The sequence below is a fragment of the Pocillopora damicornis genome, chromosome 1 (genome assembly GCF_964200805.1).
Source record: "Pocillopora damicornis chromosome 1, jaPocDami1.2, whole genome shotgun sequence".
Classification (NCBI taxonomy): domain Eukaryota; kingdom Metazoa; phylum Cnidaria; class Anthozoa; order Scleractinia; family Pocilloporidae; genus Pocillopora; species Pocillopora damicornis.
In genome coordinates, this window is record NC_142670.1 from 10,860,640 (window position 1) to 10,877,207 (window position 16,568).

The window sequence follows — 16,568 nt, forward strand, 5'->3', positions numbered from 1 at the left end:
TATATACTAACCTGTTATTATTAAAAACGTGATGGTCATATAGTGGAGCCCTCTCTCCCCTTTTCCCAATCAGCTTAGGTGTTCGTAATCATGATCACGAGCACGGTGTGTTGATTCCAATTCAGACATCAGTGAATGTGCCAACGATACCCACAACTGCAGCAGGGACAATGCCACTTGTACAAACACCGCGGGGTCGTTCAACTGTTCTTGTAATGCTGGATTTATTGGAGATGGACACATCTGCCAAGGTAAAATCTTACGCATTACATCTTACACCACCTAGCCTCTGCGACGTTTGCATAACCGCAGACGTTTGATCACTGTGTAAATATCGTGTATCACGACTTTTTGTACACACTATTGGGTTCATTTCAGGCATCGGCGGAGATGCTGAGAATACCTCCAACAATAGCAATGAAAACGCTATTTGCGAAAATTCTGGTAGATCTTCGAAGTGTACGTGTAAACCTGGATTCAGTGGGGATGGACACAATTGTATAGGTAATAAATTTTCTTCAGGCCATATCAGTCATTAATGAAGGCAGTACAAATAATGACCTGATACTCTTGTTGTTATGATAATAAAAGAACCCTAAAGATCTCGGTAGAAGTCGCGTTTGATTATCTAGATAATACTTTACTCTTTTCATTCCATCGGATATACAATTATTGTCGGTTAAACTTGATCAGCAGGCGTTGTTGTCGTCTCGAACAGTTTTTTTTTTCATTATATTATTTTTTTATTTATTTATAGATTTTTTCATTATTTTTTTTTAATATCTGTCTATTTTTTCATTCTCCCCCTACAATCATGGTGGCACACATCATTGAGTTGATTTCATTGCAGACATTGATGAGTGTGCTCAGGATACCCACAACTGCAGTATGGACAATGCTACTTGCACAAATACAGAGGGATTGTTCAACTGCTCATGTGATCCTGGATTCAGCGGGGATGGACACAACTGTGCAGGTGTGAGAATTTTTCAAAGTATGATTGCTTTCCCGTTTCAGCAAGTAAAACATACATAGCCTGACCTTCTTGTCCACAAAAATTTTAAAAAAGCCTTACTCTTTTTGGTTTCTTTTAAGACACAACATCTGATAAACCTAATTACGACTTATTTTTTTCAATTTTTTTTTGACTGATTAAATTGTCTTTACTACAATTTTTGCATTGTATATTCAAGGCTCTTTACTTTTATGAGATTGGGTACAATCAGTTGATTTCATTGCAGACATCGATGAATGCGCTACAGGTACCCACAACTGCAGCAGGGACAATGCCACTTGTACAAATACCAAAGGATCGTTCAGCTGCTCTTGTAGTCCTGGATTCACCGGAGATGGACACAACTGTAAAGGTGATGAAAATTATCAAACCATGGTGTTCTGTAGTATCAGCAAATTATACATTCAGATCTACTAATATAAATTACGACATACATAATGACCTGAGATTCTACACACTCGATTGACAGGCTTGACTGTCGTTCCCACAATGCAAACTGGAGACCTACCCCAGCCCCAATTTCCCTTCAGCCCAGTTACTCATTATCATGGTCATGGTACGTTCTGTTGATCTCATATTAGACATTGATGAATGTGCTGGAGATACCCACAATTGTAGCAGAAACAATGCCACATGCACAAATACCGAGGGATCGTTCAACTGCTCCTGTAAGCAGGGATTCACTGGAAATGGACACAAATGCGAAGGTAGAATTCACGAAACATCGTATTATCAAACAATCCATTCTGTGTGGGAATCTTCTTAAAGCTCTGTCAACTTTCATCGTCTTGCTTTTTTGCTTGTTTCCACTGACGGATAGCCTGACACACGCTTCATATTTTCACAATTATCTTTTCGTCATAAGACAACGTCAAATTTTTTGGGTTTCTTCTTTTTACCCATTGCTTTGCCTGGATTAACTGCCGCGATTATTATCACTTAGGATGAATATAGTCTCGGGGATAAAATCCGTAGGAAAAAGACCTCGTGTGCTCCTTAAGGGCGCATATCAAACGTTTGTTTATTAGACGACTGACTGATTTCAATGTTGATTTGAAAGCTGTCCATCAAATCAAGGTATGTCTCTGCGTAAAAAAAAAGCTTAGGTTAACTTTTGGATAGCCTCTGCTAACGTCAAACTTTCTTTAAAGATCCTGGTTAATTAACTACGCCTCTGTCTTTGTTTGTATACGGGCAACTGAGGAGAAAATCGTTGATATTACATTTAATTGCTGGCCCGTCAACACTTTTTTCCAGGTACAAGGAAAGGATTCGCGAAAGGAGTAGCGTTTTGCAACCTAATAACAAATCCGACGCGCTTCACATTTAATAAAAACGTACAGAGCCTCAAAATACGCCTAAAGCGAAAAGAAGATGCCTGAAAAAGTTCTGGAGAAATATCTCTAGAGTTATCTGCTCCAGTAGGGAAGGTTCACTTTAAAACAAAGGAAATAGCACAGGGGAGAAAATATTGCTTTACTAACCACAAAAAATACTGATGAGGAAATGGCCCCTTATTTAAACCAACGCACCTATTCGTAAACGAAAGTCACTAAATTATATCTTGGTCAGAACTAATCTTTGAAGACACAAGCCTGAGTTTGAAAACGCTTGCGGATGGCAGGAGTGTCACGGGTCTAGCAGGATTCTTGATACTTCAAATTTTAACTGGTCACTTGCTTCTTGTGACCTGCACCTTGCGCGAAGCATATCCACGCTTTAATGCAGCACAATTTCTGCAAATTGGTTATTACTTAGACCTTCGATGTCGGGACCAACCTTCCTGTCATTCCACATGTTGAATTTTTTCGTCTGCCTCGCGGCTTTAGGCCTTCCATGTGAAGAAACGCGAGAAGTAATTGACGGTCTCGGTTCCAAACCAAATTTTCTCAAGAAAATTGCGAGAAACCATTAATTTCCCGTAATAAAGCCCCGATAATTTCAGAAGACTGCTACGACAATTTAAGATCTCAACATATTCAAATCTCTCGGATGCACTTGGATGACAGACCACAATGGAAATTTCACAAATCTCGATAACATAGTAATGGCGGACTAAGCGCGCATTGAGTAGTGGTTGTTAGGTTCAATTGAGATCAAACTGTCAGTCACAGATTGAAGACCCACCCCCACAGCTCCATAGTTAATCCTAATTAATGTCATAGTTACAGTCTATTAAATTCATAATAGACATCGATGAGTGTGCTGAAGATCCCCACAGCTGTAACAAGGACAATGCCACATGTAAAAATACCGAGGGATCGTTCAAATGCTCTTGTAAGCCGGGATTCATTGGGGATGGACACAGCTGCCGAGGTAAAATCCTATACAACGAATACCGAAAATTAGGGAGCTTCGGCAGCATTTTAGCTTTGGTTTGAAACTCTCTGTAGTTCTGATTGAAATTTTACTGTTTCTGTCAGTGTTGTCAATGGACCGAGGTAAAGCCTTGACATAATTTCTTTATAATCCACACATCACATGTGTAGTTTACCAAATCAAAGCCTCATAATAGTAAAAGTTTCGGGAGGGGAGGGAAAGGGGGGAAAGAGGTTTAGGTAGGCGTGTCCTCTGTTCAAACGAAGGGGAAGGTTGTGCAGAACAGAGATAAGAACTTAATAAAGTTGGCTTACAGTATTTTCAACGATGTTAGCTTGAGAGCTACCCTCTGGAATTTTTTTGAAATAAAATTTGACATATCAGTTATAAGCATAGAGTAGTCGAGGCATTGTTAGATTCATAACTACATTATGCGATTTGATATGACCACAATTGACTCTTTTTTGTTGAAAATAGTGCTTGATTGTAAATAGAACGTTAGTGGATCAAGAAGGTAATTGTCATCGAACAAGAAGCATTTTCCTGTTTCTTTTCCACAGGCTTATTAGGCTTCGTTCCCGAGATGCCCGCCGAGTCTTGTGGAGAGATCAAAGCTAGCGAACGAGGGATGGCTGTCAGCGGTAGATATTGGCTGGAGCCCCAGGTGACGAACATGAAATCCAAGAAGTTTTTGGTAATTAAATTATTATTCTTCAATCATGGGTTATTCAAGAAAAGATAGATTTGTATCGTAAAAAGCAAGAATGTTTGGAATTTATAATTTCTCTCTTGAAAGGAATTTACGAAAAAAAAAATTGGATTAAAAATGTAAGTTTGCATGGAATTCTTAATTCGTTTCCAGGTTTATTGTGACATGGTATCAGCGGATCAGGCCTGGACTCTCCTCGCACGGTTTTCAAACAGTGACACTAAAAACTGGATGGATGACTCCGGAGGTTGGTGGTATGACAGTACTCAAGCTGCTGGAGAAACCGTTGACCCGTCAAACAAAGCAGACATGATCTCACCGGCGTTCTGGCTGGTCAGTGGCAGTGAGCTTAAGATCACGCGCAATGATGATTCTAGTCACACTCCTCTATTGCAAACAACGGGGAACTGCCTGAGCAGGAAGACATTTCGCTCCAAAATTACCGGCTATGGTGACTTCAGAAACAGTTCAATTTGGTCCAAAAATGAGTGCCTAGGAAAATGCAATGTTCAATATGACGGACAGTACCTACAAACTGAGGGTTTTGGACAGGCTTCATGCAGCGGTAACCTGCAAGGTGCTGATGAGGTCGGCTTCTGGTGTAGCTGGGGAAGGGGTGGTTCTATGATCATGATTGGAGGAGGCGGAGGTAATTGTTCTGATGCCGATCACGGAATTGGGATAACGAAGGCGAAACTTGCCTCTTTTAAATTAAAAAAGCATGACAGAAAAGAAGCTGACTTTGGTGACAGTGCATGGGGTGATAAAACGAAAAGATACTCATTGAATTTGTGGATTCGTTAATGTCTCCAATGGTTTGTGATTTGCCTTGCCTCTTGGACAAATTTTCAATTGATTGTCTAAAAATCTTAACATAATAGTCCCGGCGACCAATTGGAACAAAGGTTTATATTATCATTAGCCAATGAGAACTCAAAATGATGGAAGCACGGGAAAAGGCAAATGACATGAAGTCGGTGTTGTGTTTAGTTTTGCATTTGATTGGTTAGGAAAATGGGGCGAATTTTCTGAGCCAATCATAGAGCAAAGTTAAGTTAAACCAAAACAAACCCGGGTTTCTTTGAACACTTAATTGAAAAATGTCTTATGAATGCAAGAAACGAGATGAAACATTGGGCTCATACTTGATATAGAAGACACAGTTGATGTAAAACAATAGAGAACAAAGGCAAAAGAACCAGAGATTACGGTGATGGAACCGTGATGATGATTGGTGAAGGGGGAACCAGCTGCACATGTGCAGATGACGGGATTGAAATAACTGAGGCTGATCAAGCAGCCTTTGTTAAAACAACGGAGGCAAATGAAACTGAATACGACTTTAAAAATGAGGCTCAGACTTCATCTAAACCGAATGATGCATATTCCTTGAATCTGTAGATTAGTTAAGCTTTGGAGTGAATCTATCATGGTAAATCGTCCTTACAAATTAGTTGCAGGCCTATATCGAAAAAATTCAAACCTACGGGAAGTGCTCTTGAATACTTGATAGTTATGGAAAGTAAAACTCAAAATCGAAGCGTCTTTGATTGAATTTTAAGAACATTTAGAGATATTTTTGAAGGCTTAGGTCAGTCTTAAGGGTTTAAATGGGCGTTTTGCGTTAAGATCTCATATATGCTCTCTATATATTTATATAATTAGCTCAGTTATGCACGCATTCTTATTGGTTCTCACTTATGATCTATTGGAGGACAGACGTATAGATGACGTCATCATTAAAACTTTTTTCCGTACATTTTGATTCTTTATCAAATAATTCAAATAGTACGCGCGCTCTGATTGGCCATAAAACCATTTTACATGAGCGTATGTAAACACGGTTTTCGTTCCTCTTTCATTAGTTATTTTATAAAAGAAATGTAAAATGGTTCCCGTGTTTACATAGCCTGATGTAAACACTTGGGAGGTTGGGAGAACATTCGATATGCTGGAAACCATTCCGCCTCGCGTCGTGGTTTCCTACGCTTATCTCGTGTTATCCCAACCTCCGGCGTGTTTACATCAGGCTATGTAAACACGGAAACCATTTTACATTTCTTCATTATTATATAAAACAAATAGATTCCAAGTTGCCGTGCGGCTGCGCCTCGTGTGCCACTTTTTTGTTCTTACCACATTTTGACGTCATCTGTGATCTATTACTGAACAGACGCACGGCAACTTGGAATCTATTTGTTAAATATATATATCCGGAGTTAAAAAATTGTATGGTTTCCATAGTATACCTCTATTTTAAGACTGTATTTATAATGTCAATCTGCAGTGAGTAAAGCACAGGAGTAAAGAAAACTTACCGAAATTGTCTTTAATCAGTGTGCATCACGGTAAAAGAGTAGAGGAGATGATAGATTCTGCGCCACCCGTTTGTAGGTAACTGGGGTATTTTTCTAAACTGTAAATGGAAAAAATAAACGTCGCACTGGGTGTGATAGGCTTTCATTGGTGAATCGACACTACAAAATTTGCATACAAGTTTATTAAGTGAGTCATCAGTGAAAGTTCAATGGAGGTTACTCTGCTTGCACAGATAATCGCATATTTGTTTGCCTCTTCCATACGAAAGAGGCTACGGACTTGTTATGTAAGAGTCAGCTCGATTGGTTTAACCGTTAGCCGGAAAAAGGCCGCAAATTAAATTAGCAGTTAGTAAAAATTGAAGAATTTTAATTGGTCAGCCGTAAAAAAAGTTACCTGTTTAAAACTTTCTGATGACTGCAGTGGAAAGATATTAACCGTTCTCCGTTAATTGGCTAACATTATAACCGTTGGCCGTTAAAGCCTTCACCCCATTGAGACCCTCATTTAAGAGCTTGTAAAGAGATCTCCGTTTGTAGAGAGATCTCCCCTTGTATTGGCCCGGTGAAAAACCTATACTTGCGTCATAAAACGTTAAAATGTTTACTGATTGCACTAGACAGTACGATTTTACGGCTGAGAATCCTTGTCGACGAGGAGAGCGAGGCACGCGCAGGCTACACCTGAAAGACCGCTAAGGAAGATAGCCTAAACCAGATTGAAACAGGGGCAGTTTTGCATGTATCTTTGCTCCACTGGCCGTTAACGGGATAAAATTAATTTCATGAGCACTTAACATCACAATCAGTAAAGAAGTTGCGTTATAAAGAATTTGCGAGTATTTATTTTTCGCCTCCATGTACATTAGGTAAGCCTGTTGAGACTAATTTTGTTAATAATTTTTGTATGATTCAATCTTTAATTTTCAATTCTAGTCAATCTTCCTCATCCTTTGCCGACCTCATCCCATTAAGGGTAAGTTCTTTCCCGTTCAATTATTCTATCTTACAAAACTAATATATTTTTTTTTGAGGTTTCTCGTGCTTTAAAGGTAATTTTTACAAACATCCTAGACTAAGTAAAGATGACGCAGCTCTTCAAAAATGCTCAGCTTTTGGGACAGAAAAATATCACCAAACAAATAATTACAATTCAAATGCAAATTTACTTCGAACGTCACTTGCGATTTGGTTCCGAATATCTTGGAATGGTTACTCAGTGAGCATCTGATGGTAATGTAAACACAATCAGCTGTTCAAATATAATGATCTTGCTCTTTGGGTATGCTTTCAGATCCGGATGCCCTTAGATAACTTTGCTTCAATCTATATAGAAGATGGGTTTCCATAGAAACTGTGGTGCTTCGTGCTTTGGAGGAACATGACAAGATAATTTTATTTTTATCAACTTAGTTGGTAATGTAAATTAGCCGACGCTAACGAATGCGAGTGACGCTTTAAAAGCTACTTTCATTGCATGAACCGTAAGCGGCTGATATTTGAAACATCAGCAGTCAGCAACTTAAAAAGTGCACGCGTACACTTCACACTAGTTATTAACCTACAGTGCAGTTCAGGTTAGTAGCCACCAGTGCAGGCTAATAGCCAGTTAGTAATACGAGTAAGAGATTATAATCTCCTAGGGTGAGTTAACGCTACAAGCTCGCGATCATAAATTCTACCGCCAATGTCTGATTCAGAGTTAAAATGGACGGTAGGGGGGAGTGCACGGGAAAAAGCAGATAATTTCTATTGCCCGACCCCCTCCCCTCTCCTTCCTTTTCACCGACGCTCGCCTTCTTATTACAAAAGATTTCTTTCTCTCCCCAGTCTTCTGTTGCCCTAAAAGTAAAAGATGACAAGGACACCTGATGACTACAAACTAGTGTCATTTGATGTAAAATGACTGTTTAGTTGTATTCCACTTCAATTGGCACTACGATGTACTGAGACTGCAATCCAATAATCTACCAAGCCACTACCGCTACCGACAGAACACATTATAGATTTACTGAATCTTTGCCTGACGTCAACTTTCTTTCAGTACAGCGGTAAACACCACAAAAAGTTACACGGTACAGCTGTGGGGTTTTCAGCTTCCGTTGTTGTAGCAGAAATTGTGATGCAGAATATCGAGGAACGCGCCCTTTCGACTTGCCGACAAACGAGACCGATTTGGCTACGCTATGTTGATAATACATTATCTATGACAAACAGTTAACCAGAAAAGTTGACGAAAATGGTAAACTTTCTTTTCTCAACTGCCTGGTGACCCGTGACGAAAACTCACTACGGAGATCAGTTTTCAAGAAACTAACTTCTACCAGCAGATTACTAGAGGAGTCATCTTACATCCTGACATCACACAAAGCCACCACTATCAGGACTCTAACAAGACAAGCGCAATTAGTTTGTAACACAACAGACAGCTTTTCCGACACGAACAATTACCTTGACCGTGTTTTTTTTCAAAAACAACTTTAACGACAACTTCATCTGACCAAACACTCACCAACCTACCGCAACAACCGAAAGAAACTACACCGCAACTCTTACGACTACAGCGACTATAACATACATAAAGAACGTAGTTTATAACTTCAATTGCTCCAACCGGTCAAGCCTACTACATCGGAGAGACTGGCAGAAACGAAAAAGTCCAAAGAGTTCGTCTTCGAAGAAATTCCGTGAACAAGCCGTCTGTTTATTTCCGATGCCTCTCGGTCTAATCCTGGAGCTTCCAGCTGAGATTTGTAAATAAATTAATGCGAGTGAAGGTGGACAGGCGATGAACGGCACTTACTGGCTTTATTATATCAGAGAGAATATACTCGCTTACACTGACATGAAAAACGGAAGGTACCATTATGTTAAACTCCAATGGCAAAGCCTAATATACTTAAATACAGTAAAACACTTCCCAATACTTATCTTACTGTAAAATGTAGTTTAAACGTTAACGTGAGAGATAAAACCAAGAACCACGCTGTAAACCAAAAGCAAGCGAAGAACAAAACCAGAAATAGACACAAGAAAAAGCTAAAAGGTGAAAGAAAAAAATTAAGATCAACATAAATAAACAAAAACCGGGAACAAAAAAAAAATTATAAGCATAAGCCTGAATGCAAAGCCGTTACGAACGAATCTTGTATTCAACCATTCTCCATGCCAAGAGGAATATTACCATTGTCGCAACCCGATGTACGTCTCGTTTCTCCTATGCAAGCGGCACCGTCATTTTTCGGTCTTGGAAAGAATCTCTTTCTTTCTGTCGAAATGGCAGCAAATTGCCATCCGATGGGATTTGGCAAGAACTCCAAGCAGACCAAGCGCTCTAGTTTTCGGCTTAATGACAACAGATATCAATGTTGCGATGCTGTGACGAGTAGTACATAAATTCATCAAGTGGGTAAACAAAGTCAGGTTGAAAACTTTTGTGCCATACAACCTTTTTCATACCAAGTTTTCTGCGATCGTTGCAATCATTCGATGGACCATGCTTTTAGAAAAAGTTTTCCATCTGCCACAACCTTGTTTCAGTTTTGTTTCGGTTTTGCCTCAGAACAGGCGGAATCCTGCTGTGAGGAGAGTACATTTCGCTACTAATTGACAACTAAAAAAAATTGAAAAAAATTAACCATCCATAAGATTTTTTCTCCTAAGTTTCCTATATTGTGGGTTTGGTAGAATTTTGTAAACGAGTTTCAGAAAGCTGTATCGTCTATTTGTTTGTTTGTCTACTGGTACGCATCACAAACGCAAGTGATTCTGAACTTCCGGTTTCAGCACAATTCATTTCCGCTTTGTAGCCAAGTTGAACCAGGATACACTGCGTGCTTCTATAAAGCTGGCGGAAAACGTAACATGAAAAGTTATCTGAAATAATAAGCCGAAAGGGAGAAGATTTCAGACGAATCTCGGGCTTGGCAAAACCTCTTGTGGAATGTAAAACAGAGGTGAGATATTACTCGACACATTGTGTTCACTACGCCCTGGTAGTACATGTATTTACTACAAGTAAGTAGTCGTTTTAGCAATGAAAGTCAGGTTCAAGATTGTATAAGACTTAGTTTTGAAATGCTGGTACTTGTAGCAGCTATGGTTTGTAGTAAGGGGCTGTTCCAGTTTATACCCACATTTATTTTTCTAAGAATTGCTCGTATTAATCTTGACCGTGGCAAATTACCTATACAGGCAGGAAAGTTATTGGAAACTTAGATTAAAAAAAATTACATCGAAGGCACGTGAGGTTTGGTTTGTTTATTTTTAATTAATCTTACATAATGGTAAGGATTTACATGTTTTTCTCGTGGCAAAATAACGATTACACGTAGTTGTTGCTTAAAATGAATTTTTCAAGACAAACTTATCTTCGGGTTTCTTTTATAATTAGGTTTTGTCTTGTTTTGCTTTGTTTTGTTTCGATTTATCTTCCAGCAAAATCCAACTTACGATTACGCTAATTAGGTTTAGAATGGATGCTTTGGTTCACCGCTGAAAGGAAATAAACAAAATTTTGGTGAAAGACATATTTCTTCTCAAAGACAGCTTAGTAAATTAATGACTACAGTGTGACAAGGGTTTGATAAAAGGACCACTAAAGATCAGCCACATGTCAGCTGTTAAAGTATTACGGTGGTGTGATCTTTGGGAAGATTTCTTTGCCGCTGCACTTTAGGATTATAGAGAGTAACATAAGTGTCTTCTTCTGAGTTTCAAATTTGGCAAAGGATACAATTTTGGCCCCTAATATGACTTACTTAACCCTTTAACTCCCAAGATCTCATAAGTAATTCTCCTTACCAACTGCCAAACGATTCTCTTTATGTTAGTCTGGAGAATTTAGTATCACATCAATTAGTAATCCCATAATTGACATGTTTCTTTATTCTCATTACTTGTCTGCATGATATTGTATTAGATATAGTTAGGAGAAACTCTGTCTTGGTCACTCACAGGAGTTAAAGAGTTAAAGAAGATAAGGAAGCTATAAGAAATAAATGAAAAGTAGGCTGTTGCTGCTAAAAATCATGTTGACAGTTTTTGTACATTTTCTTTCCTTTGCATTTTCATTAAGTTCTTCTGTTTTCAAGTTTGTTACTTCTTTGATTTTCTGTTACTTTTTTTTGCTCAATTTACTGATGTTTGTATCACTCATATATTTAGTTCTTTACTGTAAATTTTATTCATTCTGATTTATAGTTTAACTTTACTGGATCATTTTTCTGAATCGCTTTAAATTGTTCTCAATTGTCTTTAACCAGGATGTTGTACAACATTTGTTTGTCTTTTCTTCTCCTATATTTTGTTTTCTTGTTTGTTTATTTCTGAAAAAACTCATTATTTATAAAAAATTTTATTTTTGCAACCACTTCAATTGTTCACCTTGCTGTAATTCTCCTCTTTTTTTTGTTTTGTGAGGAAGTATATTAACCCTTTAACTCCCAAGATCTCATTAGTTATTGTCCTTCCTGTCTGTTATAATACTTCTCATGATGTTAATTTGGAGAATTTGGTATTGGATCAACTGATAATCTCCAAATTAATATTTTCTTCATTCTCATCACTTGTCTGCTTGATATTGTAATGAAATTGTATGGAGAAATTCTGTTTTGGTCACTCATGGGAATTAATAAAAGTGTATTTTTGTTTTGACCATTACAAGTAATTTTGGCCATCACAAGCACCTCTGAGACTGTCATCCCCTTTAACCACAAAACTTGCATATTTGTTCTCTTTCATTTATCTTTTTTTAAACCAATAATGCTGTTGTTTTCTTCATCTTATCAACATTTGCTGAAAGACATCTTGGTGTTTTCCTCTATAATTTCTTCTTCACCTGCTTACCTGTTTCTTGCTATGTATTGACGATAAGATATTACCCAATTAATCTGTCCTGAAGCAATGTTTAAATTTGGATGCCTACAATTCTGATTTTTTTGCTCAGTATATAATGGATGAGAACCCAATTGGTAGCCTTTGACAACCCACACCATTTGTTGGAAAAAAGAAAGCTTATGCCTGAGAGGTTTTTATTATAAATTATATTACAGCTTCCCTCTTTCTGCACCAAATGGAGGCTATTATGTTTACTATCCTTCAAATATATTTTGACATGCAGAGAAAAATGTTTATGAACAGCTTACTGTTTATAGTGAGGGAGGTTCACTTTTCAGTGTTCTCTGAAGTGATTTTATGAACAAAGAAACATGTTCCTTCTTCCATAACAACAACACAATGCTTTTCATCTTGAATTAAATCTTAAACACAGAGTTGTCCATATTGAATGTACGATTTGAAAATTGGGGGATATTCCTGGAGGTATGTCCTAGGATTACTATCTCCCAGTTTTAGTTAGAGGACATTCTGTCATGTGATGGGCTAAGATTTTAAAATATGAAAAAATAAGAAAATAAAAATGGAGAAAAACAATGAAAGACACCAACTTAGGCCACTGCAGACTACAAGAAACCAAAATTGCTGTTTTGTCTCTGATTGGTTGATTAGATAGTGCTAATATTTTAGCCAATCACAGACCAAGGTTATGGAAAAGCTTAGAAATATTAGATTGTTTTTAGGCTCAACCAAGTTGTTATTAACACTGTATATGAGGAGTAAAAAGATCATGATAATGTTCAAATCTATCCCATATTGTCTCCTCTCAGCCAAACTAACTGAAATCGTGATCCTTTTACTTCCAAGATCTGATAGTTGACTCACTCAACTGAAAACCTTACACAGTTTGTTTTAAGTATTGCTGAGAATCAAGTTGTTTTAGATATATTACTTATTTTCTTACTGGTTAATATGTTTTTTCTTTCAGGCCCTTCTTTATGGAAGCTGTGTATCCTAGAAAGACAACATTACCAAGCATGCCTGTGATGGGGAGTTTCAAGCACTTAAGTCTGTATAAGACAAGCAGTAAGTTTTCTGGGAGACTGATTAGGCTCTCTTTTCTTTCTGTGTTTAATAAGCTTGGATATCATGTTAGATTTTAAACCATAAACTTCAATTATCACGATAAGATAGTCAAATGGGGGCACAAAAGTGTCCTTTCAGGGAGAGGGGTGATAAGAAAAGAAAGTCTTGGTTTTTTCATGCAACTCATTCTTTGCCATACTTGTCCAGAGTTTGTTTCAGTTCAAACTTTGTCAAACATAAGCAGCTAATGACTGGCTTCAAGGGATACAGTGAGTTTTCTTTTCCCAACTGAAGCCAAAGGGGGCAATCAGGGTCAAATAAAAAATGGCTTTTGAGTTGGGAGGTATAACGTTTTTTTTAAACAATTGCAAAAGAATTTGTAGTACTTACATACTTAAACATGTACTCTCAAACTAACTCTTATACTCTCAAATTAGTCAGCTTTAGTCAGAATTAATCAGGTTCATCCTTTTATCAGTGGGTACTGTCCTACAGTGTGAGAGGGATGGGGTTTAACTTTTCATTCTCAAATTGTTGGTGTATTTTTTTATTATTTTCCTCCTGATTTTAATTAACAGTCATCAGCAAAAATTAGGGACTCAAGAAAAATAAGAGACTACAGCAAGTCACTCAGACATAGGACTGCTGTGCTTTTTCTACTTAAGTTCAAATACTAACTACCTAAAATAATTATAATAATCATTATATACTGCAACAAAATGTTTCATTCCTGATTAGTCTATTGTGAATGAATTGAAAAATAACTTAGTAAGTGCAATACGGGATTTCCATACTACACACTGGCTTGAAATTAAAGCTTTTAACCCTTTCACTTCCAAGATCTGATTGTTAATTCTCCCCTCTAGCTGCTACACATTTCCTCTTAAATAAGTTACAAGAATTTGGTGTTAAATCAAGAAAACAACCTCTACCTGATAAGTTTAAGTATTCTCCTTACCTCTTTGCTGGATGATGAATGGATTTTATAGGGAGAAGTTACATGTCAATCACTTCTGGGAGTTAAAGGGTTAAAGAGAACTAAACAACAATAAACTTTTTAGTAGTTAAAAAAAAACATTAAAATTTGATGTGTCCATCCTCCTCTGTATTCTAATGAATGATCAAATCAAACAATATAATTATCTTAAGGCATTTTCCAACTGGTTGAAAATGTTTTGAGAAATGTGCACCAGGAATATACAAAGAGCAGTATTTGTATGAGGTTTTGTTTAGAACATATCATACATAAAAACATATCAAACAGCTCTTACATCTCATTATTTAGGGTTACTCATTATATGTTTTAAAAGTTTTCCATAAAACACTCCAATGGTTAGTTCATTTACCAAAGCTTTGTAAACATCACTGATGCCTTTTAATTAAGAGATTTACTTGAGCTCATGAGATTTCCCTCACAAATACATGTGTGATTAAATGAGATTCATAGAATTGATTGATAGAAAAAAAAATGAAATTCATCATATTTGGAAGATGATGCTCATGTAACTGTTATGCTGTTACATACATTTCCCATCTGCTCCCCTGTGCTCACATGTGTCAATTCCTGCAAAAAAAGTCTGTCAGCCAAGGAAATCGTAGAAGCACAATGATATTGTAGAATCCTTAATCTATACACATGCATTCCCTATTGTCTGTTTTTAACCCTTTACACTCCAACATCAATATATATGCATATTCTCCATACTTTTCTCTGTGTTCTGACAAGGAGAATTTGCTCAACAATCAAGAGCTTTTTTTTGTTGGTTATCATTTCCTCTGTTCTCATGACTGTAATGTTTAATTTAGGGATGATATTGTAAGGAGAAATTAGTTCCTTGTCACTATTTGGGGTTTGAGGATTAGAGAAAGTTAATGTTCAAACACTAGTAACCTGGAGTGCCTGGTCTTTTTGTTTACTCTGGGACAAGGTGTTAGTAAAACAGGGATTCTCATCATTAAATGATTTATCATGTACTTAATTTTTGTATCTCTGAAGTTTACCCGCTTGTTTGATGATGTATTTTTGTTGCAGGCAATGAAAACCAAAGTGTAGAGACTTGAAAAGAGAGTCAGAGCAACTGCACCTGTTACAGCAAAGTTTAGAAACAGAAGACGTCACAGGGAACCCACTCACTTATTGTCTGGGATAAAAAATGTTGTGAGGAGACATTTAGGCTTGTGGAAACTTAAAAAGATTGTAATGGAAGTCCGTGTGCCCATTTTGAATGCTGTTATTATTATGGCTTTTTAATTTGTTGTTTTTTCAGGTTCTTGGAAAAGCTAACATCATGGTAGAGTTGATGAATTAAAAGCAAATTATGGCTAATGTAAACTGTGTTAGACTAACTCATACTGAGTAAAAAGCTTATTTTAAAATGGTGACCATTCTATGATTCCATTTTTAGTCACCCCACATATGGTAATGTCATTTCCTTTGTACACTTCCAGATTTTAAAAAGTGAGATTTTATTTTAAAACTGAAATAGAAGCCAGTGTGCTTGGTAGTGTAACCCATGAGATTACAGGGTATATGATCATGAAAAAGTCAAATTTTATCGTTTGGTGTCTTGTTATTGAACTTTTAATTGAACTGTTAAAGGCCCATCTACCTTTGAACAAAACAGCAACAACGAAAACAAACAATTAGAAGCCCACTCCCCCCCCCAACCCCACCCTCCGGGTATAAGCCCTCCTCTCGCTTTACTTGTTTGGGTAGCGGGGCTGATGTTGGCCTTAATTTTTGTTACGCTCTCGGTTAATGGAAATGAGCGAAAGAGCTGCTGTGGAATCAGAAAATCGTGACCACCGACTTGAACTCGCCCGGTCCTTCGCTTGACTCTAATCCACTGACTGAGAGTCTCAAACAGGTTTCCTTTTTGAGGAAAATTTGTTCGTTTAACTTATCTTCGGACAATCATGAAAATGACAACGATCTCACCAAGTGAAACGCAAGGAATCAAATTTACCTTCTGAACAGATATAGGAATCAGAGGAATGTAACTGTAAAGTAAGGCGAAGACTTCAGCACGTGATCGCGTGACAGTAAGGAAATTTGATTTCTGTTGTCGAGAACGTGATTATTTTAATTAAGCGAATGTCACGATTACATATCCAAAGATCATTCGTCTTTCGCTTCTCGAATTGTTGAATTCCTCGTTTGTAAAAGTGCTCTACAGCTATCTACAAATCATTTAGTTTTACGCCTCAGCCGAAAAAAAAAGGGAACTTTCGCTGTGGGTGAATTTTCCCAAGAAATTCGATTGGTTGAATCCTTACCTCTGTGTTC

The 16,568-nt window shown here is 37.4% G+C and overlaps 2 protein-coding genes across 20 annotated transcripts in view; both read left to right on the top strand.

The window, feature by feature from the left end:
- LOC113683152 (uncharacterized) overlaps window positions 1-16,568 on the top strand; it is a 230,415-nt gene that overhangs the window by 102,599 nt on the left and 111,248 nt on the right. The window contains exons 1-4 of one of the 19 annotated variants that reach the window (XR_016186247.1): window positions 9,694-10,317; window positions 13,185-13,282; window positions 15,315-15,440; window positions 15,550-15,839. The exons of 5 other annotated variants lie outside the window; for them this stretch is intronic. The gene's annotated coding sequence lies outside the window, so the exon portion shown is untranslated. Of the gene's footprint in view, window positions 1-9,647; window positions 10,379-13,184; window positions 13,283-15,314; window positions 15,840-16,568 lie in introns of those variants that run through there. 13 more of the 19 variants (XR_016186343.1, XR_016186204.1, XR_016186270.1 and 10 more) reach the window with 13 other exon arrangements.
- On the top strand, window positions 354-5,589 carry LOC149051936 (uncharacterized). Its single transcript, XM_089206968.1, has 7 exons — window positions 354-504; window positions 851-976; window positions 1,242-1,367; window positions 1,597-1,722; window positions 3,206-3,331; window positions 3,895-4,028; window positions 4,197-5,589. Exons 2-7 carry the CDS (start codon window positions 889-891, stop codon window positions 4,845-4,847), a joined length of 1,251 nt encoding a protein of 416 aa, XP_089063094.1. The 5' UTR covers window positions 354-504; window positions 851-888; the 3' UTR covers window positions 4,848-5,589.